The 23,687-nt window shown below is 40.4% G+C and overlaps 1 protein-coding gene across 1 annotated transcript in view; it reads right to left on the bottom strand.

The window, feature by feature from the left end:
• Window positions 1-3,647: 3,647 nt before the first annotated feature.
• The window catches only part of LOC126234981 (uncharacterized), a 551,742-nt gene continuing 531,702 nt past the window's right edge, over window positions 3,648-23,687 (bottom strand). Inside the window, exon 9 of the mRNA XM_049943720.1 lies at window positions 3,648-7,051. Coding sequence (XP_049799677.1) covers window positions 6,877-7,051 — 175 coding nt within the window. The 3' untranslated portion in view covers window positions 3,648-6,876. The remainder of the gene's footprint in view (window positions 7,052-23,687) is intronic.

Genomic DNA, 23,687 nt, shown 5'->3' with positions numbered 1-23,687 from the left:
AAGCTTGTCCTCAGAAGATTATGTTGTGGTTTGTGGTGGGTCAAATGATGTAAACAAAAAACCAATTTCCAAAGTAAAACAAGAATTAAAAAAAGTGCTTAGGACAGTTGATGCACACAACTGTTATAATGCTGAATACCCCACAGCAATACAACTTACTACTGTGGTTGCCGGTAAATAAGGGAATTACTGCTGTCAATGGACAAGTGTGTGTTATGTAAACATTTCAAAAATGTGAAAATCCTGTATGTTAGTAATATGATTTAGAACAACAGGTATCAAATACCCAAAAGCAAAATCATCTTATGGCACTCTCACAGCACAGCATCTCCATTACGAGCAGTGCCAGCAGAGAAAAACACCTCATCTGACATGCACTATGAAGGAACATCAGCATTTTTTATGTCGTCACACAGGGGAGGTACAGTGTAAGTCATCTGATGCACTTCACTTGGGGCAACCAGATGACAGTAGTCAAGAATTGTGTGTCCAGCTCGGCAGTCAATAATGCAAAAAAGTGTCTTAATAGTCACTTGAAAATAAACTTACAGAAATTGAGTACTGGTCGGAATAATTGAATTGTGATTTTTGGTAGTAAATGAACACTGGTTAATTTATTGTCGATTTGGATTAAGTGTACCATACCGTGATATACTAGTTAGCAACATGTTACTACAGAACAAATTTGAAGCATGGTGTTTCATTCTTTAGCAAAGAAACAAATAATTTGAAATACAAAGAAATAGATACATGTTTTCTATGTGCAGAAGCTGTTTTTGAAGTTTCAGCAATCTTGATACCAAGTCAAGAACTAATAGCTATATCAGCATACCAGTCCCCTAGTAATAAAGAATGATCCAATACCGAAATTTTTAGAATTATTAATATAAAACCTTGACTCATTTTGTTCCAAGTATCACAAAAAACACACAATGCAGAACTGATAAATTTTTACCAGCCACACCTGCGCAAAGTTAGGGAAGAAATGATGGTGCACTGTTACAGATTGCAACAGAGTCAAGCTGAGAAAGAAACTTACACAGCAGTGAGAAGGGTTTATAGATGAGAGATTAGAGCAGCACAGAGGAAAGCCAATGACAATTACATATTCAGTTCGACAAATGAGTGTAAAGCAGCATGGAAAGCTATTAAAGCAGAGGTAGTCTCTGAAAATAAACACAGCATTCCAATTCAACCAAACAGCTTAAATGCACACTTTACCAGTTCTGGCTCAAATGAAAAGCTTACTGAATGAGCAAATAAAGCTGTATTTTTGCTTTCAGCTCTAGAAAGTATGAACATGACAACTTCTGCTGGTCTTGTGTATCCTACAGACAGGTTAGCGAAGCAATTGCCAAACTTAGCAAGCCAAAAGCACTTAACCTAACCTAACCTAACCTCTAACCTAACCTAACCTAACCTCTAACCTAACCTAACAGCCTACTATGGACTCTCGAGTCATCTAATAAAAAATATAAAGAAAGAAATTCTACTGCCACTAACCAAAATCATCAACTATATGCTATAGGACGGAATCTTCGAGATTGCTTAAAAATACCTAAGGTAACACCTGTTGATAAGAAAGGTGATGAAGCATCCCCTGATAAATATCTCGTCTCACTCATACCAATCCTATCAAAAATTACAAAATATTATATGCACTAATAGTGAGCCAGCACTTCGAGCAAAAAAAAATCTACTTAGCTCCTCACAATATGGTTTCAGACCTCATCTTTCCACTCTCAAAGCAGCTGAGACTGTCATCACAAAAGTAACTGATTCTTTTGAGACCAAGAAAACAACCTTTGTGACTCTTCTAGATCCAGGGAAAGTTTTTGATCCTCTCTCCCATTGTATACTTATTAACAAGCTCCAGTACCACAGAGTTGAAGATAATGCCATTCATCTTACGAAGTCATATCTAGCAACAAAAACCAAAGGTCCGACTTGTTACCTGTTACAAAAGACATTCCACAGGGCTCAGTACTGGGATCATTATTTTCAAATTAATAACAGTAAAACAGAAGACCCAGTTTTCAATTTACGCACCTCCAATGAAGGGGGGGGGGGGACAGCGATTAGGTTTCCACATAGATAAGAAACTCAGGTGGGAGAGTCACACAGAAAAATTGTGCTCAAAACTTTCTCGAGTGATTTGTCTGCTGTACAAACTGAGGAATATTGTAAGCCAAATCCTACTAGGGTCGCATGGTTTGCATTTTTCCCCTCCCTACTTACCTTTGGAACTCTTCTAGGGGTTAACTGCTTCAGCTCAAACACTGCACTCAAGTAACAAGAAAGGGCTATCATATGTGTAGCAGCACTTATTCTAAGAGAATCTTGTAAACATCACTTCGAAGAGCCCAATATTGTGACAGTCCCTAGTATATTCAAATATAGTTGTCTTCTCAGCGTTAAAGAGAATTTAAATAATTTTAACCTTAGGATGGCTGTACAAGACCTGGACAATCAATTGATATACATTCAGAGAGATTTAAGAAGGAAGTGTGCTACCCCAGAAAAAGAGTATGAGGCATCAGATGGAAGTGACAAAGTTCTGACTGCTGTCATACTAAAGTTGTAATAAATCACTGGTTAAAAGGTTCCTGCATATATAATTTTCACATTATGTGCAACAGTGAGTCACTAATGTAAATACCATGAAGCTTTTATGTACATTATGTCTCTTATTTAAGTATGTAACTAATGACATCAGTAACATGTAGGATGTGTGAAGGTGAGTAAATTCTAAATTCTGTGTGTTGGCCACTGTCAGTGCTGAATGTAGTGGGTACTAAGTGGAAGTAAGCAGGAACAGCTTCTGGACAATTCTCTAGATGCCCTTAAAACTTCTAGAATCCAGAAGAGCGCCATGAGGATTACACATGGAAGCAAAACTAGAGAGTATAGCACTTGTTAAAATGTAGCAGCATTTTAACATTTCCACCAAGTTGGAAACATTAGAGCTTTTCACCAAAACTAGAGACTCATATAAACCCAGTTTTGGAAAGCCAAAGATCCTAATACTTTCTTGCTTATTTGTATCTGTATTCTATTCTAAAAAAAACTGATACTGTCGACCAAATATAGACAAAAGAAAAATAATGAAATTCATAAACAGTACGCTAGAATAAACTCATATGTGCACATGTTACATGTTAATAAACAACTTTGTCAAATGGGAGCATTCCATTTGGACCTAAAACTGTTGAGTAAGCTCCCCATAAATATAAAGTCTATTGATGGAAACATATAATTTAGAAAAGCCATGAGGTCTTATTTGCTGCGTCACTGTTTTTACTCTATAACAGAGTACCTAGAACATTAAAGATAAAATGTCACATATCTTTCGAAACACAATCCTTGTACAGCTTAAAGCTGTTGCGATGGGATGTGGATTATCTGCTTGGTCTTAAGCTGTCTACAGATGGACTAAAAATCCAAAAGCCAGGTCGCAATGGACTATAAAATAAATAGTATTGTGAAACATCAACATTGTACATTTCAGTTTTTAATATTTATATGATATCTTCATCTTATGTTGGTGTATACCTTGATGCAGTCCATATCCCTGAAGGTTCTATTTCTTTTTTGGTTCTATAGAACATGGTGAATGAATGAATAAGCATAAACTTGATAGACTGCTATTTGTTTAAAAGATTTATGACAGATCTGTCAATATTCAAATACAGAAAATGAAACATTAGAACAAACTATGTGATACAGTCATTGCTGGGAATACAGACAGTTTGTTTTGTCACACAATAATTCTTAAGTTACATAAATGTATTAACAGAAAAGTACAAAACTGGTACAAGTGGTACATATTTTAAATACATTTACATACCTATCACAATATATTTTTCAATTAAATTGTCATACTTTGGTTTATAGCTTCCAACATATTTTAAGTTTCCTACAAACATTTTCATGTCAACACTGTTTGGTATATTGATTCAGCACTAGGTAACCTTTAAGGTATAAATGTCTGCATAGCACATCAAAAGTTCACATGAAAGATTTTAGGATGCTAATGCAATAAACAGTTCAGTTTTTTTGTATTTGCATTTATACTGAACTATAAATGCATATTATTTTTCTTGGGACTGGGTTTTCATTAATACATGTAGACTTTATAGAAACAACACAATAATGTATTAAAGCAAGGCATTTCTTTGCCAGACTAAACTGCAAGTCTCACACCGAGAGCTTTCATTTAAAACAGAGATCAGGATTCTGGGCATAATATTTGTTATTTTGACGATGATTCTATATTCTCAGGTAACATTACAGCTTTATATTTCCTTAAACTCTGTTTCTAATAGACAATGACACACAATTCAGTAACATACCTTCAGTCAGTACAAATTTAAAATCATCTCAGCATAAAATAAAAAACCAAGCATATTTTTATGCTCATATTATAATGTCTAAAAACTGGTAAGTCCAGCGTATAAAAAACTAGCTTTCCTTCAATTTCTCATTTGTTTTTCCCTTTAAGTCTTTCAGTTATGAAGATAAAAAGCAATCACTAATTATTGTACTTTGAAGTTGTCCCCCAAAAACATTTCTGTGTTTTCAGCTGAAGCTGGGAAATCATACCACAAAGAACGCATTTGAAATCTATTCTCTTTACTCTGTATCTATTGGCACTTTTATAGCATGGAAGTATTATTGGCAAACATTTACATACTAGCTAATAAATGTCTAAAATCATCGGTCTGCTTTCAGTTTTCAGCTCATTCCTAACATAGAGGTGCTTATCAGATCTTTATTCTTCAAGTGAATACAACTTTAAAGTGTAAGATGTACTGCAAATGTTTCACTGTATAAGTGTAAATCTTATCATTCTTTTCAGTTACAAACACATCTACAGAACAACTTTCTTGTGGTGGCCAGTTCTGCATCAGCTGTATATAAACTGCAGTAGTTTCCAAAAGGCGTTTTTCTTGCAAACTATGTTTATAAAAATTTACTTAATCTTTCAGTCATACTTCAGCAAAGGGAAAAGTCTAAAATGGATGGAAGGAAACATTACAGCAATGTTACATGACATACTGGATACACTTGTCTCCCTATTTGTTACAACAAAAATTATATTTGTTACATGATTTTGCCACACACATGTAATACTGGGAAAATGAATAAAATTAACTGATATCATGATGCACATTTTAACAGATATATGTTAATTAGTATATTTCTGGTAATGTCAAAGTTTGATTATGAACAGTCCTTACATAATTAATATATTCCTGGTTTTCAACTTATTAATGATTTCACTACCTGAAATTACAGGTGATATTTTTATATTGCGTATAATACTATCACAAACATGGTATAATGTAAGCAATTTGAGTACTTGCTTGTCACCAATACTGATACTTCCTGATCTAAATCTGTCTTTTGGATTTTTCTATTCATTTTACATGAAAACTTTGTGAAGGACAGAATAAAGAGGAGGAAAAGCTATTATGTAGTTATGAAAGTTTCCTCAGCATTAAAATTTAAGTCCGTCACTCCAGCACAGAGGTGCTGCATAAAATTATGTGCAAGGAACATTGCTCATACACAAAGACAATTTATTATTTGAAACATCAAATAAACGATGAATTATTTGGACATATACATTTCGCATGTTTAAAATGTATACAAGTGGATAAAACATAATCTGATACTGGCCTTAGTGTATCTTACATTGGTCCACACTAACATCTCATAACTGAAAACCATCATGACAGTTTTACATGCAAATACAAATCCATGATGATCTAAAACTGCTTCAGTGTCACAATAGGTCTGGAATATAAGTAAGTAAGGACCAATCCAGATGTGTTGATCATGATTGAATGACTAAATTTTCAGGTATTTGGTAAAATTCCTTGTATTATTTTATTAGTCACATTTTGAGTAATAAATGCATTTTTAATAAAAAAAAGAATTGATTAGCATTTACTCACAGTATGTATAATGGAGAACTACTGGTTTGATAGTCACTGAGTCGATACATGGATATCGAGAAAATTAGAGACAGTCAATAATGTGAGTAAAGGGTAAAAAAATTCGAGAAGGCTTTGTCAGGTGCATGTCAATCAAAACAAAACCAGTATAGTGTGCACAATCAAGATGCCGCAGTTAAAGAGACCATGAATGCTCCTGCGAAACAGACGCTGCTGGAGGTGATGTCTCATTGACTGCCTGCTACTGAGGAGCAGTGACAGATGACACGTGAACAGGTGATCGACACTATTCATACTCCCGACTCCGGTATCACCGATTCATTTTTCTGGTCCATTATTGTGGCTCAAAAGGCAGTAGTTAGATTTTGTTGAAACCCACAAGGAGTGTGGCAGAGACGACCAGCCTGTAACATAAGACAGGCTTTGTATGTTATCCTTTACTGCACGTGTATTACACTTTAATAGTGCTCCCACCTCATCCTGAAAAACAACACTGTGTTCATCATACCGCCAACTTCTGGACTTGCATTTATACACAAACATCTGAAATGCACAAAGCTACAGATTTCCAGGCCATCTTGGGTACAGAGAATAACGCCATGCCACCGGCTTCGTGTGGTGGTTGCAACCTTCATTTTGTCACGTGCACAGTATATCGAAGTACTGAATGGTGGTCGCTCTCATTTTGGGTACGAGAAAAACTGCTTTCCGACAAAACCGATTATTCGGGAGCCAGTTAACAGTGTTTCTTATTTTTTCGTGAGCAGATGTTTGTTTCCTAATACCTGCGTGAGCTCAGAAATCAGTGGTGTATCCCTCTCTCGGCGTAATATGGGGCAACATTGACCGAATCCACCTTGCAAGGCGCCTTCGGCGGTGGGGCTCCTGCAGGTGGTGGTGGAGTGGAGTATCGGCCTCACGGGGCAAGGCGGCGGCTGCGGCGGTCCCTGGAGCTGGCCGTGGCCGTCTCCAGGTGTCCCGTCGCTTCCTCCACTTCCTTCAGCACGCGCTGCGACTCCTGCTGCAGGCGCGTGAGACGCGCCTCCTCCAGCGACAGCCGCTGCTCCAGCGCCGCGTACAGCGTGTTCGTCCTACAACAATCAACAGACTCACTTATTACGTTTCGGTGCAACACAACATGTGGAAGACGTAGTAGTATTTTTTATAAAGACGGATGTCAGTAAGTTGAAATGAGGGGGGGGGGGGGGGGGAGGGAGAGAGAGAGAGAGAGAGAGAGAGAGAGAGAGAGAGAGCGCCAGCCTTAAAAATGTTATCTACGGCAATTAATTCGTGCGAAACTATTTTATTGTACCCTCTAGCATGGAAAACTTTTCGTGGAACTATGTTCCTGGAGAGATAGTGAAGGTAGGTGAGTGTTATTTTTAAGTAACGCCTCTGATGTACAAGGTGTACAACTCTGCTTCCGCCGTTTGCCGATAGGTGGCGACAACGGTAAGTAGCGGTCGAAAGAAGCAGGTCCCAGACGCCAGGCAGTTAGCTTGGACCTCAGTCAACATAACCTCATTCAAACGTTACTCGATTTGTGTCTGCAACATGAAGTTGTTCTTGACTGAAAATGTCAGTCGACGAGCCTAATTCTCGTCATTTGCGGGAGGTGTTACTGTTTTGTTTCAATATGAAGGAAATAGCCGCCGTGGTCGTGCGGTAGCGTTCTCGCTTCCCACGCCCGGGTTCCCGGGTTCGATTCCCGGCGGGGTCAGAGATTTTCTCCGCCTCGTGATGACTGGGTGTTATGTGATGTCCTTAGATTAAGGTTTAAGTAGTTCTAAGTTCTAGGGGACTGATGACCTCAGATGTTAAGCCCCATAGTGCTCACAAGTGAACCTCCCCATCGCACCCCCCTCAGATTTGGTTATAAGTTGGCAGAGTGGATGGGCCTTGAAAAACTGGACACAGATCAATCGAGAAAACAGGAAGAAGTTGTGTGGAACTATGAAAAAAAAAAGAAGCAAAATAGACAAACTGAGTTGTCCATGTGCAAGATACGCAACTTCAAGGGTGCTGCGTAGTCAGGAGTGCCGTGGTCCTGTGGTTGGCGTGAGCAGCTGTGGAACATGTGGTCCTTGGTTCAAGTCTTCCCTCGAGTGAAAATTTTAATTTTTTGTTTTCAGACAATTATTATCTGTCCGTCCGATGCGATCACTTTTTTGGGAGTGATAATCACATCCACAAGAAAACCTAAATCGGGCAAGGTAGAAGAATCTTTTTACCCATTCGCCAAGTGTACAAGTTGGGTAGGTCGACAACATATTCCTATCATGTGACGCACATGCCGTCACCAGTGTCGTATAGAATATATCAGACGTGTTTTCCTGTGGAGGAATCGGTTGACCTTGCGATCAAATGTTTTCGGTTCCCATTGGAGAGGCACGTCCTTTCGTCTACTAATTGCACGGTTTTGCGGTGCGGTCGCAAAACACAGACACTAAACGTATTACAGTGAGCAGAGACGTCAATGGACGAACGGACAGATCATAACTTTGCGAAAATAAAGAAAGTAAATTTTTCACTCGAGGGAGGACTTGAACGAACGACCTCTCGTTCCTCAGCTGCTCACGCTAACCACAGGACCACGGCACTCCTGACCACACATGACCCTTGATGTTGCATATCTTGCACATGGACTACTCAGTTTGTATATTTTGCTTATTTTTTTCGTAGTTCCACACAACTTCTTCCTGTTTTCTCGATTGATCTGTGTTCAGATTTTCAAGGCCTATCCACTGTTCCAACTTATAACTAGATCTGAGGGAGGTGCGATGGGGAGGTTCCCTTGTCAGAGCCATTTGAACCCTATCCCCTAAATCCCTGTATGAAGAAAACCCGCCTGAAATAACAATAGAACCCTCTGCAACGTGATCTTCAATTAAGCTAACCAAAACTTCCTTAGTTCTATTTGGTACTGCTTTGAACACTACATCGATCGTCACAAGGCTGACCTGAAACTAATGCCCCCCAAACCCATAATCCCACCGGAGGTTCCCCCCTGTTGTACTTCCTTTTCCCAAAATGCGACTCGTAAATTTCGACGTACTTGGAAACGTTAAAATGTAAAGTCCTACCCCATCCGCCGTGTTCTCCAGACATTGCTCCCTCTATCACCTGTTTAGATCAATGTCTGACCAACACTTCCGATCTCATGAAGAAGTCACAAACTGGATCGATTTGTGGATCGCTTCAAAAGATGAACAATTTTTCGATGCGGGATTCGTACACTGTCCGAAAGATGGGAGAAAGTAGTGGCCAGCAATGGAAGATACTTTGAATGATACATGTGTAACCAATTTGTTTCATTAAAGCCTCAAATGTTGGGGATAAAACGGCGGAAACAAAGGTGTACACCTCATAAAAAACTATGTAACTGCATTTATTTTGTTTGTTGCATGTCACCCGAGCCAGAGCAGATCTATTTGCTTTGTAACCGGTGTTGGTACCTGTGACGAGTTAAGAATCGGGACATTTCGAACGAAAGGTAGCACTTAATACATTAAATGTGCAGGTCTGCCTAACATTCGTCAGCTTTTATCCTCGCACCACAACTAAACTACAAATATCACACTTGAAGCTTACAATATTTAAAAATTAATAGTGATTTCTTATAAATTGGTGAAAATCAATGGGCCTGGGGCCGGAACTTAAAGACGTACATATTACCTGATGAAGCGGCCTTAGAAGTTTCTTGTCATGTAGAACAAGCTGATAGAACTCTCTCCAAAGAAGTTTCCATAGATACAAAATGGTAAACGGAACCAAAAACGTAGGGACTTGAGAGTGTCCCGTTATGCTCATATAGAGACTTGGGACAGATACAGAAAAATAGGGAAGATTCCTATAAAATCGGATAGGTGGAAATCCTATTCCTAACTGTTCTGATTAACGTCAGCCATGGAGAACCTATCAGCCGATGGCAAGCCCACAGGAGAAGAGGCCTTTCTGTACACTGTCAAAGAACGAATCAATGTTTTATTCTAAATGAATCAAACGTTGCAATTTTGTGATGTTAAGGAGTTAGTCTTTGTCCACCTGCCGAAAGCAAAGTTTTATCTTCCAGGCTAATCACAACACTGAAAGTATTATGTTTCATTACGACACAAAATTTTGTTAAATATTGTAAGTGATTACTAGTGAAGAATAAATAGAAGCTGATTCACAATTCTTTTTAGTATATACGATCAATGAAAGAAGCGTAGGAAAATTTATCAGAAAAAAGGTCGTAAGAATATTAATGAACGTCCCTGAAGGCTTGGTTGTTGCGTAAACTAACGTAACCAGTGGAACATTTTGCAGCGATTATTTCAATTTTAACCAAAGATAGGAAGTCAACAAGTCCCAGTTATATGTTCTAACCTATATATTTTTTTATGGGAGATACAGCTAATGTCTAGAATTTTTAATAAAATTTACATAAACCAAAATTCAGTAACGACATGTCAGGTGCAACATATGAACTACGGAATATCTCGGCAGTAGCGAAGTCAGAGAATCGCTGTGCTTTTTCACAGCTACAATAAACTGAGTACATACGATGGAAATAATATTTTCAACGATAAGAAGGTTTCTCCTCCTGTCGTTTTAATTCTGCGAGAGCCTAAAAAGAACCTCAACTAATGGGTGGAAAGAATAGGTAACAAACGTAGCTATGAAGAAAGATCATGGTAAAAATATCTCAAAATAGTGATCACTCAGAACTAATGTAGTGTGCACGTGACGAGGGTTTGCATTCACTCCCTTTGCTTCTAACCGCTTATTGCTACAGCATTCCGACAGGACCTGATGACAGACTAGAACGTAAAACAACACCTAGATCGCGAGTGTAACGGAAAAGTTTGAAGTAATAACTTATAGAATATCATTCATTTTCAACGTTTTGTGTAAATGGATTGGGTATAGGAGTTCCCAGTGCGTAAAGATATTTTCTTAATCCTGTCAACAGAATAATCGAAAGTTTTGCCACCAGCCACTGGTTATCTACAACAGGGCGTGCCACTAAAAGTTATGATGGGTATGGAAAATTGACAATTAGCTTGCTACGCAGGATCTATTGCCAAGCAGTTCGATTTTGCCAATTATTGCATCGAAGAGCCAGAACATCATTACCGCCTGCTTAATAGCGTGGTGGCCCACATTTTGAACGTAGCACAACGGCGATTTTGCGTGACACGCAGAGGTATGTGGCACCAAATGTCAACGCTCACGGCACGTAATTTCTGTAAATGTGAGGGAGGAGCTGGCATGCCATCGTGTCTCATATGTTTCATCGGGATCAGATCCGGCAAATTTGGATGCCAAGACCTCAACGTAAGTTCACCATTATGCTCCCAAAACCATTGCAGCACGGTTCTGATCTTGTGATGCGGACATGATACTGCTGGAAGATGCGAACGCCATCAGAGATGGATTGAAGCATGAAGAGATTAATATGTGACTGTATTCTGAAGAGAATAATGTTCACGTAGTCCATAGCTGTCACTAGGTCTCTGATTACTACCATAGGTCCCAAGGAAGCCCAGGTGAAAGCCCCCACATAGCATAATAGACCTACTACACTCACAGGTGCGTCGCCTGGCTGTGGCGACCTGGTGTAACGAGAAACGTGATTCATCAGACTAGGCAACGTTTACACTGATCCACGGACCTATCTCGATTATCCCGAGCATACTGCAGTCTTAACTGATGATCATCTATACGGATACTCTGCAAATCACATGTAAGTGCCTGGCAGAGGGTTCATCGAACCACCTTGACAATTCTCTGTAATTCCAATCCCGTATAGGGCGCGGAAGAAACGAAGACCTATATATTTCCGTGCGAGCTCTGATTTCCCTTATTTTATTATGGTGATCGTTTCTCCCTATGTAGGTCGGTGTCAACAAAATATTTTCGCATTCTAAGGTGAAAGTTGATGACAAACTTCGTGAGAAGATTCTGCCGCAAAGAAATACGTCTTTGTTTTCATGATGTCCACCCCAAATCCTGCATCATTTCACTGACACTCTCTCCTCTATTTCGCAATAATATAAAACCCGCTGCCATTCTTTGAACTTTTCCTCTTTGGTACACAAAACGAATCAGGAAACTGTTGCAGAAACAAGGAAAAAAAAACATGCCAAATTCAAACAGACGCAAAATCACCAAAAGTGGCGATCTTTTACAGAAGCTCGAAATTCAACGCAGAGTTCAGTGCGAGATGGTTGTAATAGTTTCCACAACGAAACTTTGTCTCGTAACCTGGAAGAAAATCCAAAGAGATTCTGGTCGTATGTGAAGTACCCTAGCTGCAAGACACAATCAATGCCATCTCTGCGCGATAGCAATGGAGATACTATCGAAGACAGTGCTGCCAAAGCAGAATTACTAAACACAGCCTTCCAAAATGCCTTCACAAAAGAAGACAAAGTAAATATTCCAAGATTCTAATCAAGAACAGCTACCAACATGAGTAGTGTAGAAGTAGATATCCTCGGAGTAGGGAAGCAACTTAAATCACTAACCACAAGCAAGTCTTCCGGTCCAGATTGTATACTAGTTAGGTTCCTGTCAGAGTATGCTTACAAAATAGCTCCATACTTATATACAACCGTTCGCTCGACGAAAGATCCGTAGCCAAAGACTGGAAAATTGCAAAGGTCACACAAACATTCAAGAAAGGTAGTAGGAGTAATCCACTAAATTATAGGCCCATATCAGTAACGTCGATATGTAGCAGGATTTTGGAACTTATATTGTGTTCGAACATTATGAATTACCTCGAAGAAAACGGTCTATTGACACACATAGTCAACAAGGATTTGGAAAACATTGTTCTTGTGAAACACAACTAGTTCTTTACTAACACCAAGTGTTGAGTGCTATTGATAAGGGATTTCAAATTGATCCCGTATTTCTGGATTTCCGAAAGGCTTTTGACACTGTTTCACACAAGCGTTTTCTTGTGAAATTGCGTGCGTGTGGAATATCGTCTCAGTTACGTGTCTGGATTCGTGATTACCTGTCAGAGCGGTTACAGTTCGTTACCTAAACATAGGTACGCGCAGGGGGCGTCTACTGCGGAGCCCATTTCAACAATGTGCACTGGACACTGTGCCCTGAAAAATTTGAACATTGTAATGTGGCAGATCAGTCACTGATTTCCGCCTGTCCTGATTTAGGGAGCGGGCAAACCTCCGACCTCCACGTGCTGAGAGATGTGGATGTCCTATTCTGCTTATGTGCTTTCCTTACCGCATCACCTACTCACAGCAGCACCAGGCGACATTCAATCTCTCGCTCGGCAGTGGTCGTCATGTATTAGACCATCAGTGTATATCAGCATTCATGTGCCTCTTTCCATCTCATAAACAAAAATGATAAAAAACTGTCATCAAATAAATAAAGAAAATCAATTGCCTGGTCAGTCTACTGCTACAATTTCTTCTTCCCCAAATCACTCCGCTCTCGCAAAAAGTAAACCGAACAACACAGTTACGATTCTGTGGAAAGCTGACCTGGAGCGAAAATCTAGAAGGAACCGGAATCCGGCAGACAGACCCACTTTTAGAGAATTGTTATTTGAGTATTTACATCACCAATCAACAGTGAAATTGCAAAACTGTTTGTGGGAAATCTAGTTTGGGTGCTTTACGGGAAAGCTAGTCTGAGTGCCACTGTAAACGAAGTGACTGTAGTTTAGCAACACCAACGAACACGGGCCCTAATGAATCCGAACTCACGGGACTGTATAACGCAGGGCCGAAGAGCCCTAGCAGTGAACTGAAGTTGGAAGGCTGTCATATATAGATCTATAAACCTAAACATGTCAATGTATCCTCCTTGCTGCCTTCATTTTGATAACGTAGATACAAGTGAACCGTATGCTAGCATATCGCTGTGTAGCACATTTTGTCCTAAGTTAAGTTTCCGGAAGAACAACTGAACGGTTAAACGGTGTACGATACCAGCCGCAGATTCCCTATCTAACGGCTTCCAGGAACAACAAAAATTTGATTTTCAGTATTTCACATTGTTGTTGATGATAGAATTTTAAAATTTAAAATTTTTTCATAATTTAGTCATTAGGAGCTTTAATCTTTAATAGACGTGCGTTCTTTGGATCAGCCACAAGAACATTATTGTAGAGGAAAACTGCGTTTGACGACATACTTCCCCACGTACTTTTTTAATGTGTTCCACTAATACATGTTTCTAATTACTTTCTTTGATGTGATAAGCCTAAGTGAAAAGCTGTTCTGAAATTCCATCCCATTGCAAAATGTAATTTTTTAAGTTTTATGTTTCCAAAGTTGGCAATTATTCTTGTGCGTAATGTTTCCGAACTTGAAATTGGAAAAATCATTGCAGAACTGATATAACGTTTAAAAGTGTTGTCAACATAGGCATAACAACTTACACATTTTTAATGCATTTATTTCACGTTGTTACAATTTTTATCGAAGATGATACAGCTGGGTGAGCTATACTACTTTTTTCTCTATTTTCTTAGCTGAGACGTTAGTGGAATGTGCGTTAATAACTTTTACGAATACCCAATTATTCTTTTGCACAGTTTTCCAACAATACTTGTATCAGGGTGTCTAATTTTGCCCCCTGACAAACACGTTTAAATTTAGAAGCTGAACAGTAACTGATATACGACAGAACCCTACGGAACACCAAATGTACGAGTAGTTTCACATAATTCAAATGACATTGTAAGATCTGTTAAGTAAATAACACACTAGCGTATGATTATTAAACAAGAATTGTGCCGGGCAGTTCGAGGTCAGGCACTGACGATCAAGCGACAAAAATAAAAATCAAGTTCTAGGAATAGCAGAAGAAAATGATATCGTAGAAAAACAGCAAATTGTCAACCTCCCACACTTCTAGACATAGTTGTGTAATTTTAACCAACGGAAAAGTAATGAATGACTATTATTGGAGCGTCCAACAATTTCTGAACATGAGCGACCATAATGCCAACCGGTCATATCCCCAAGGCAATATCATAGAGCGGAAGGCAGAAACAAAGTGCACCTGAATCTCAGTCAGTTCCTAAACAATCAGAATTTCAAGAACGAACTCTTCACAGATAGTATCCAGAAGCGAATCACATAAAAAAAGGAAATCACAGAACTGAAACAGTCCAATGACCAGAACAAGCTCGAATAGGGTTATAACTTGGAGATAGAGTGTTAAGGGGTTGTGGGGACACAAGCTGTATGGACTTCCGTCCCCAAGAATACCGCTGCAAAAACAGTATCTCTGGACCTTGGGCAGTGTGTTTTGAGACGCGATGTGTATAAGTTGCATCTGTCCGTATAATGTGTATAAATAAATATTGTGTATGTGAATCGGTAACGTTGAAAGTCATTACACATCATGAACATCGTGTTCGTTATCCAAATCCTACACTACAGTGTTATAACGTGTTGGAAATGATCGTATGATGACATTGACTGGGAGTTGTTCGGCCGTCTGGTGCAAGTATTTCTATTGAACGCCACTTCGGCGACTTGTGCGTCGGTAATGAGATGAAATGATTAAGACAACATGAACATTTAGTCCTCGGATGAAGAAAATTTACGAGCCAGCCAGGAATCGAACCCGGGACCAGCGACCTATAGGCTGCAATACTAACCATTAGACCAGAAGCTGCGGGAAATACGTGCTACGAGAGGATAATGGAACCTTAATATGGAACAGAATCAGGCAGAATAAGCACGACAGATTTCTACAATAACAATTTGAGTACATGGGAGTTCGATTCTTTAAAGAATCAGGAGTTTACTGGTAAAATACTATGTGAAACACAGCAGCTCAAATATCCAACTATATTTTTATAAGATATCAAAGTGGAGCAAACACTGGCAGCTTGCTTTGAATGTAGAGTAATGCAAAATCTCAAAAATCAAATGGCTCTGAGCACTATGGGACTTAACTTCTGATGTCATCAGTCCCCTAGAACTTAGAACTATTTAAACCTAACTAACCTAAGGACATCACACACATCCATGCCCGAGGCAAGATTCGAACCTGCGACCGTAGCGGTCGCGCGGTCCCAGACTGCAGCGCCTAGAACCGCTCGGCCACACCGGCCGGCGCAAAATCTCACACTTAACAGTACACATGAATTGTAGTATCATAGGACTACGATATCAGTATTCCACCATTAGGGACAATCAACTCGTACAAATTGTTGGGTGTCGTAATTTGTATGGATATGAAATAGAACGATCATTTAGACTCAGTCGCAGGCAGAGCACGAGACAGACTTCGGTTCATTGGCAGTAAACTAGGAAAACGGTCAGCCCACAAAAGAGACTGCGTAAGGAATACCGGTTCGTGGTGTCTTAGAATACTGCTCATGTGGGTGGAACCAATACCAGACGAGACTAACAAGGGATATTGAAAGTATACAAAGAAGGACAGCACGAATTATCACAGATTGCTGTCACAACGGGGTGTCACGGAAAGAACGAAGAATGTGAATTGGCTTTGCTCGAATACTATTCCGCGAAAGCCTGTTGACTAAGTTTCAAGAACAAGCATCGACTGAAGACGTGAGGAATACATTTCAGTCCACTGTATGTCGCTTATGTAGGGACTGCGAAGACAAATTCAGTGAAAGATAGCGCGCATTGGGGCGTTTAAGCCGTCGTTCTTTCCGCAGAAACGCACTTGCAACGGGAAGAAACGCCAACGTCCGGTAGTATACTACTTACTACGTACCCTCTGCCACGCACTTACAGTGGTATTCGGAGTATGTATGTAGATGCACGTAAATGATTCATTCGCTTTCGAAGTTATATATCTTCCGAAGTATTAGATGTGCTAATGAACAGAACCGTAAACTCACGGAGTTCGCACCAGTTGTAGTTACGAGTGTAGTGCCTCGATAAAATGGCGACAAAGCATTGCGCGTTGGAATATCCGAGATGTTTGTGTGTTTCAGCAGTGCAGCGTGCATGCAGAGGGAATTACGGAAAAGAACCGTCATGGAAACGAGCTTTGTGCGTTGGTATCGACAATTGAGGGACACTGGTTGTGTCTGTAAAGAGGAAAGTACCGGTCGATCAAGTGTGCCAGATGCAACTGTGGAGACTGCGAGGGAAAGTTTCGAATGCAGTCCAAAATACCCAACGGTCCGCGCAAGCCATGAACTGCGAATACCACAGCGAACTGCGCGAGAGATTTTGTGACGGCGGTTACTTCTCAGACCTTACCGTCTGCAGCACCTGCAACAGTTAAAACCGCAGGATTATGGCCGGTGTCATCTGTTTTGCATCAAAATACAGAAAGCATCTGAGGATCAACATTTCGTCTCTGAGATGATATCCAGCGACAAAGCAACCTTCGGTTTATCGGGAAAGGTTAATAGCCACAATGTGGAAGTTTGGGGCACTGAAAAGCCTCATGAATTTGGGATAGATGAACGAGATTCGCCGGAGGTTGATGTTTCCTGTGCAGAGTCACAGGCGAAGTTGTATAGACAATTTTTTTTCCTGTGAGAATACTGTGACGGGTACCTCTTATCACGAAACGCTGCAGATGTGGTGGTTTTCACAACTGACTGCAGATTCCGAGAATTTCAGCTCCCAACACACGGGGCAGCCCCTCGTGTACGATGTACGTCGCTATGTAAACGTCGAAATTCCCACATCACTGGATTGAGCGTGATTGTCAATGACAGGATGTTACTAAATAATGTGTCGAATGAACTTGACTGCCACTTGGACGTGTGTCGTGTGTCCAGACGGACACTCAAGTAATATTTTTAAAGCGCTGAGTGCAAACTTGGTGAGTATATGGGTCTATTCATGTCTCAATCCTATTTGTACGTTCAGCAGTTTGGAAAATATAGAGCTTTGAAAACGAATGAATTATTTGTAGTAGCCCTGTGTAGATCCAGATATGGCCACTAATGTTTTTTAATAATACGTTGCAGATTACGTTTGAAAATCTGTTTTTGCAGCCTTTTGGACTTCTGCAGGTGGTAGAGAGAAAATATACAGCGAACGGTTATCCGGAACGTGTAGAGAAACCGTGAGCCGAATTATACGATGGTGAACCAGAAGTTGAGAAGGGAGTGGTAGACTTTAGAACAGCGATGGAAATCTGCACAGTGCATGCGTCGAATGCTTTAAAACTCTTCTTTAAACAGTTAGCGAGTTACAAGGACCAGCGCTTGTTTAATTAGGAGTAAGGAAGACTACAAATCTTTGCGGTTGTGGGCAACCATAGAATCAGAACACACACTAATCAAACGAGTTCTCGAGAACCGATGCCACTTACTCAGATACCGAATCCAAGATCAAGATCCCCTTTGTGGATCGGATCGACACCAGAACGTTGTTGGCCGTATTCCTTAAAGTTGTCCGAAGTTTGTACGCTTCTGTGACTGCGTAGTCTCCTCGGGTTTACTGCCGAATCCTCAAATTAACATGGAGCGATATTTCGGCGCAGTCTACCTATCTTTTATCTTCAGGAGAGAGTGCTGCTGCTGCTGCTGAATCCCGCTGAAAACTATTTGGATCCTACTACCTTTGTTAATGAAAATTTCGTCTCTGACTGTATTCATTATGGTTTCGTTCCCAGGATAATCTTCTCGATTCTTGACTGCCGAATCTGCCAGATATTGGTTCACAGCCTCATAAACATCGAGGTGAAAATGATTATGTAAAATCCCAGGGTTCGCCTGAAGTGATTTCTGTAAGTCATTCGAAATTTGTATCAGTATGTTTGGCGGAGGCTTAAACCGAAGTAATGCGAAACTTGGGTCCAGTGTGTTAACCACGACGCCATCTCGCCTAACCGTGACCATTCTGTTACTTCCATATTCGTGTTAACACCCAAACCTCGAGACCCTCAGATCGCTACCAAACATTGTATGTCGATAGAGTATTAACAAAACACCAATTTAGTTCGTGCCATATGCTGTCGTCCATTAGAACATACGTAAACGGTAATTAAAAGTAACGCCAGAACTACGGAGCACAGGAAATGTTTTAGACCTCGCGTGAATGATTTGATAGAGTGTGAGATCGTCGTACCAAATGTCCCGCGTTCAAACCCCGTTGTTTACTTGTTTACGTGTGCAACTGTTATATGGGAGTACACATTCCTAACATGTAAACAGAGTTTACAGAGTTTGTAGCAATGTTCTTTTGGCAGTCTGCTTTCGATTCGTTAGTTGAAAGTAGCAAACCTATAGAGAACTTTTGTGTTGGTAGCTGTGTGTGGCGTTCTGTCGGACATGTGCAACAGATCAGACGCCACTCATGATGAAGCAGCTAGTGCATTTGTTGTTTCACACAATAATTATAAACAATCGGAATCGTGGAATAAAGAAACAATTGCATCACACTTGCGGGAGTATTAAAAGCCCCAGATAAAACTTTCACGGATAATACAGTAAAAAATAATTATCTGTAGGGTTTGAACATGTGACCCTGCGTACGTCGATCTACCGCTCTACCAACTTTCTCACGGGAGTTATACGTGTTAGTTATATTACGCTTTTGCTGTGCTCCGTAGTTCTGGTGTTACTGAATTTAACATTTACGCCCGTTCTGCTAGGCGACAGCATATAACACTTACTCAGACAGAAAGTTGGTTGATAGTCTATCGACATACAACGTTGGGTACCGATCTGAGTGTCTGATATCTGGAGGTCTGCATAGAAGTGCTGTGCCTCCTCCTCATTTTTGAAGTCCTTCGTGGGTGCTAAATTATAGTTAATGTCATTTGGCGGGTGACGATGTCGTGTTCAGTTCATTTTTTTAATTTGAAGCTTGGAGGACGAGTCACAAATTCCATTAAAATCTCTTGAAACAGTAATAGTGAACGTAATAACACGGACCAAATAGAAAAGTTCCAAGATGAAGTTATTGTACGTAACGTAGCTTGCCATCATCGTAAATTGTTTATCCACAAGCACTGTTATTAAGCAAGCTCAATCTAATTCGGTGAACAAACACTATTTGTTTTTAATTAGAATTAATTTCAAGCACTGAGAAATGAAAATAAATGTCTTGATACCTTATATTCGTCGTAGTTAAGTTTTCACGTCAGATAACACGCTGAAAGTCAGAGAGGTTGATAGCCGATCGCTCTGTTCTGCGAACGGAAGCTAACTTTATCATGAAAATTGTTTAACTGCTGTTGAATTGAGACTGACTTCAGAATTATAGTAAGTGCAGTCTAGTATTTTTAAACCAATCAGACACAGGCGTAAAATTCTAACGCTTCAATAACTGCACGTATTAAAATCCACAAATAACGAAACTGAACCAGAGATTACTTTTGATTCTGTTTTATTCGTAACTCGTACGAAACGAAACTTTCACAAATAGCACTTTTCAACAAGAAACATAGATGTACCCAAGATTCTAACAGGGAGAGCTAACAGAGCAGAAACGGTCTAAAACATATACAGGGTGATCAAAAAGTCAGTATAAATTTGAAAACTTAATAAACCACGGAATAATGTAGATAGAGAGGTAAAAATTGACACACATGCTTGGAATGACATGGGGTTTTATTAGGGAAAAAAACCAAGTTCACAAAATGTCCGACAGATGGCGTTCAACAGCAAAACTGCTACCGTGACGGGTGGGAGGAACTCCGATATGTTACAGAATCGCATCATCCCCAGCCTGGCTGATACCTGCTGGAACGTACGATGTCTATGCAGGATGGCGCTCCACCCCATATTGCTAGACGCGTGGAAGATCTCTTACGCGCGTCGTTTGGTGATGATCGTGTGCTCAGCCGCCACTTTCGTCATGCTTGGCCTCTCAGGTCCCCAGACCTCAGTCCGTGCGATTATTGGCTTCGGGGTTACCTGAAGTCGCAAGTTTATCGTGATCGACCGCATCTCTAGGGATGCTGAAAGACAACATCCGACGCCAATGCCTCACCACAACTCCTGACATGCTTTACAGTGCTGTTCACAACATTATTACTCGACTACAGCTATTGTTGAGGAATGATAGTGGACATATTGAGCATTTCCTGTAAAGAACGTCATCTTTGCTTTGTTTTACTTTGTTATGCTAATTATTGCTACTCTGATCAGATGAAGCGCCATCTGTCGGACATTGTTTGAACGTTTGTATTTTTTTGGTTCTAATAAAACCCCATCTCATTCCAAGCATGTGTGTCAATTTGTACCTTTCTATCTACATTATTCCGTGATTTATTCAGTTTTCAAATTTATACTGACTTTTTGATCACCTGGTACTTACACTACTAAAAACAAAATAATGAACAATGTAACACCTACTAGTTATTCTGAAGCCTTTAGCTTCCTTGAAAAGTCTAAATTATTTTATTGTATTAATAAACTTGTAAATTTCAAGCAAAAAGTGGCGTAACAACTCATCTAAATAATTCAGATCAAATGAAAATAAATATTTCAATTACTATACTACAAAAGAGTGGCTTCAGTGCACACGACAGGCGTCAAAGGAGGATCTTCCACGCTGTTGAGCTGGTCTAGGACAGCACAGCCGCGGGGTGTCGTAAACGGAAATGAGCAACTGCGAGATTTCACGCGAGATTAAAGCGAAACATCCAGGACACAGGTTTCCCACGGCGATCCAGATATCAGCGACAAAAGCTTTAGCCGCAGGAAGTTGATGGCCAGCGGGCGTGAAGGCTGGGAAGGTTATGATGAGTATGACGCAGCCCACCTCACCTGTGATGTGGGGAACTTCTGGAAGCTCTCACGTGCCGATCTTCTGTGCAGCTGTGGAACGGATTCCGCGCCGGGAATAATGCAAGGACGGCCACGCGATGCTGCATAAGCACCGCCAGGAAACCCGCAAGCCGCCACGGGTCTTCATTTAGCATTCGTGGCTGTTCCATACAGAGTCATGCAGTCTGGGTGGTCTCTACAGTAACAAGTGGAAGCTCTCAGACACGGCCAACGGATTCGGCTCGTATTTGGTAGGTCGCTTGTGTACCATCTAAAATGAAAGGCTCTAATACATTATGGCTCAACCCTCCCCTAAAGTTCATGATGCGTAATCCAGACAAAGTTGACCGAATCGATTTATACTGAAGACCGAGCATTTTTCATCATTCGAGGTCTGTTCAAAAAATTCCGGAGCTTCGTTCACAAAATTGTTCTACTCTTCTCTTTTACTTGTGCTTGGTCTTCTTCGAAATATTCTCCTCCACAACTGATACCCCGCTCCCAATGCCGTTTACACTTACGGAAGCAATCATCGTACGCCTCTTGCTGGATCGCACGAAGCGCCGTATGCGAATTTTCTTTTATATCTACTTCTACATGATTACTCTGCTATTCACAATAAAATGCCTGGCAGAGGGTTCAATGAACCACCTTCAAGCCATCTCTCTACCGTTACACTCTCGAACGGCTCGCGGGAAAAACGAGCAGTTAAATTTTTCTGTGCAAGCCCTGATTTGTCTTATTTTATCGTGATGATCATTTCTTCCTATGTAGGTGGGTGCTAACAGAATGTTTTCGCAATTGGAGGAGAAAACTGGTGATTGAAATTTCATGAGAAGATCCCGTCGCAACGAAAAACGCCTTTGTTTTAACGATTGCCACTCCAATTCGGGTATCATGTCTGTGACACTATCTCCCCTATTTCGCGATAATACAAAACGAGCTGTCCTCCTTTGTACTTTTTCGATGTCATCCGTCAGTCCCACCTGATGCGGATCCCACACCGCACAGCAATACTCCGGAATAGGGTGGTCAAGAGTGGTGTTAGCAGTCTCTTTAGTAGACCTGTTGCACCTTCTAAGTGTTCTGTCAATGAATCGCAGTCTTTGGTTTGTTCTACCCACAGTATTACCTATGTGATCTTCCAATTTAGGTTATTTGTAATTGTAATCCCTAGAAGAATGCTGAAGATAAGGTGGGTAGATCACGTAACTAATGAGGAGGTATTGAATAGGGTTGGGGAGAAGAGAAGTTTGTGGCACAACTTGACTAGAAGAAGGGATCGGTTGGTAGGACATGTTTTGAGGCATCAAGGGATCACAAATTTAGCGTTGGAGGGCAGCGTGGAGGGTAAAAATCGTAGAGGGAGACCAAGAGATGAATACACTAAGCAGATTCAGAAGGATGTAGGTTGCAGTAGGTACTGGGAGATGAAGAAGCTTGCACAGGATAGAGTAGCATGGAGAGCTGCATCAAACCAGTCTCAGGACTGAAGACCACAACAACAACAACAAGTATTTAGTTGAATTTACAGCCTTCAGATTTGTGTGACTTATCGCGTAATCGAAATTAAGCTGATTTCTTTTAGTACTCATGTGAATAACTTCACACTTTTCGCACAATACAGAATCTTATCTGTATCTTTTTGTAAGTCGGTTTGATCATCTAATGACTTTACAAGACGGTAAATGAGAGCATCATCTGCAAACCATCTAAGACGGCTACTCAGATTGTCTCCTATGTCGTTAATATAGATCAGGGCAATAGACGGCCTGTAACACTACCTTGGGAGACGCCGGATATTACTTCTGTTTTACTCGATGACTTTCTGTCTATTACTACGAATTGTGACCTTTCTGACAGGAAATCACGAATCTAGTCGCACAACTGAGGCGATATTCCATAGGCACGCAGTTTGGTCAGAAGGCGCTTGTGGGGAACGGTGTCTAAAGCTTTCTGGAAATCTAAAAATATGGAACCAATTTGACATCCCCTGTCGATAGCACTAATTACTTCATGAGTATAAAGAG

This window comes from Schistocerca nitens, chromosome 2, assembly GCF_023898315.1.
Source record: "Schistocerca nitens isolate TAMUIC-IGC-003100 chromosome 2, iqSchNite1.1, whole genome shotgun sequence".
In the NCBI taxonomy this organism is placed as follows: Eukaryota; Metazoa; Arthropoda; class Insecta; order Orthoptera; family Acrididae; genus Schistocerca; species Schistocerca nitens.
The sequence above is the reverse complement of the archived record's forward strand: the minus strand, read 5'-3'. Positions and strand labels throughout refer to the sequence as shown.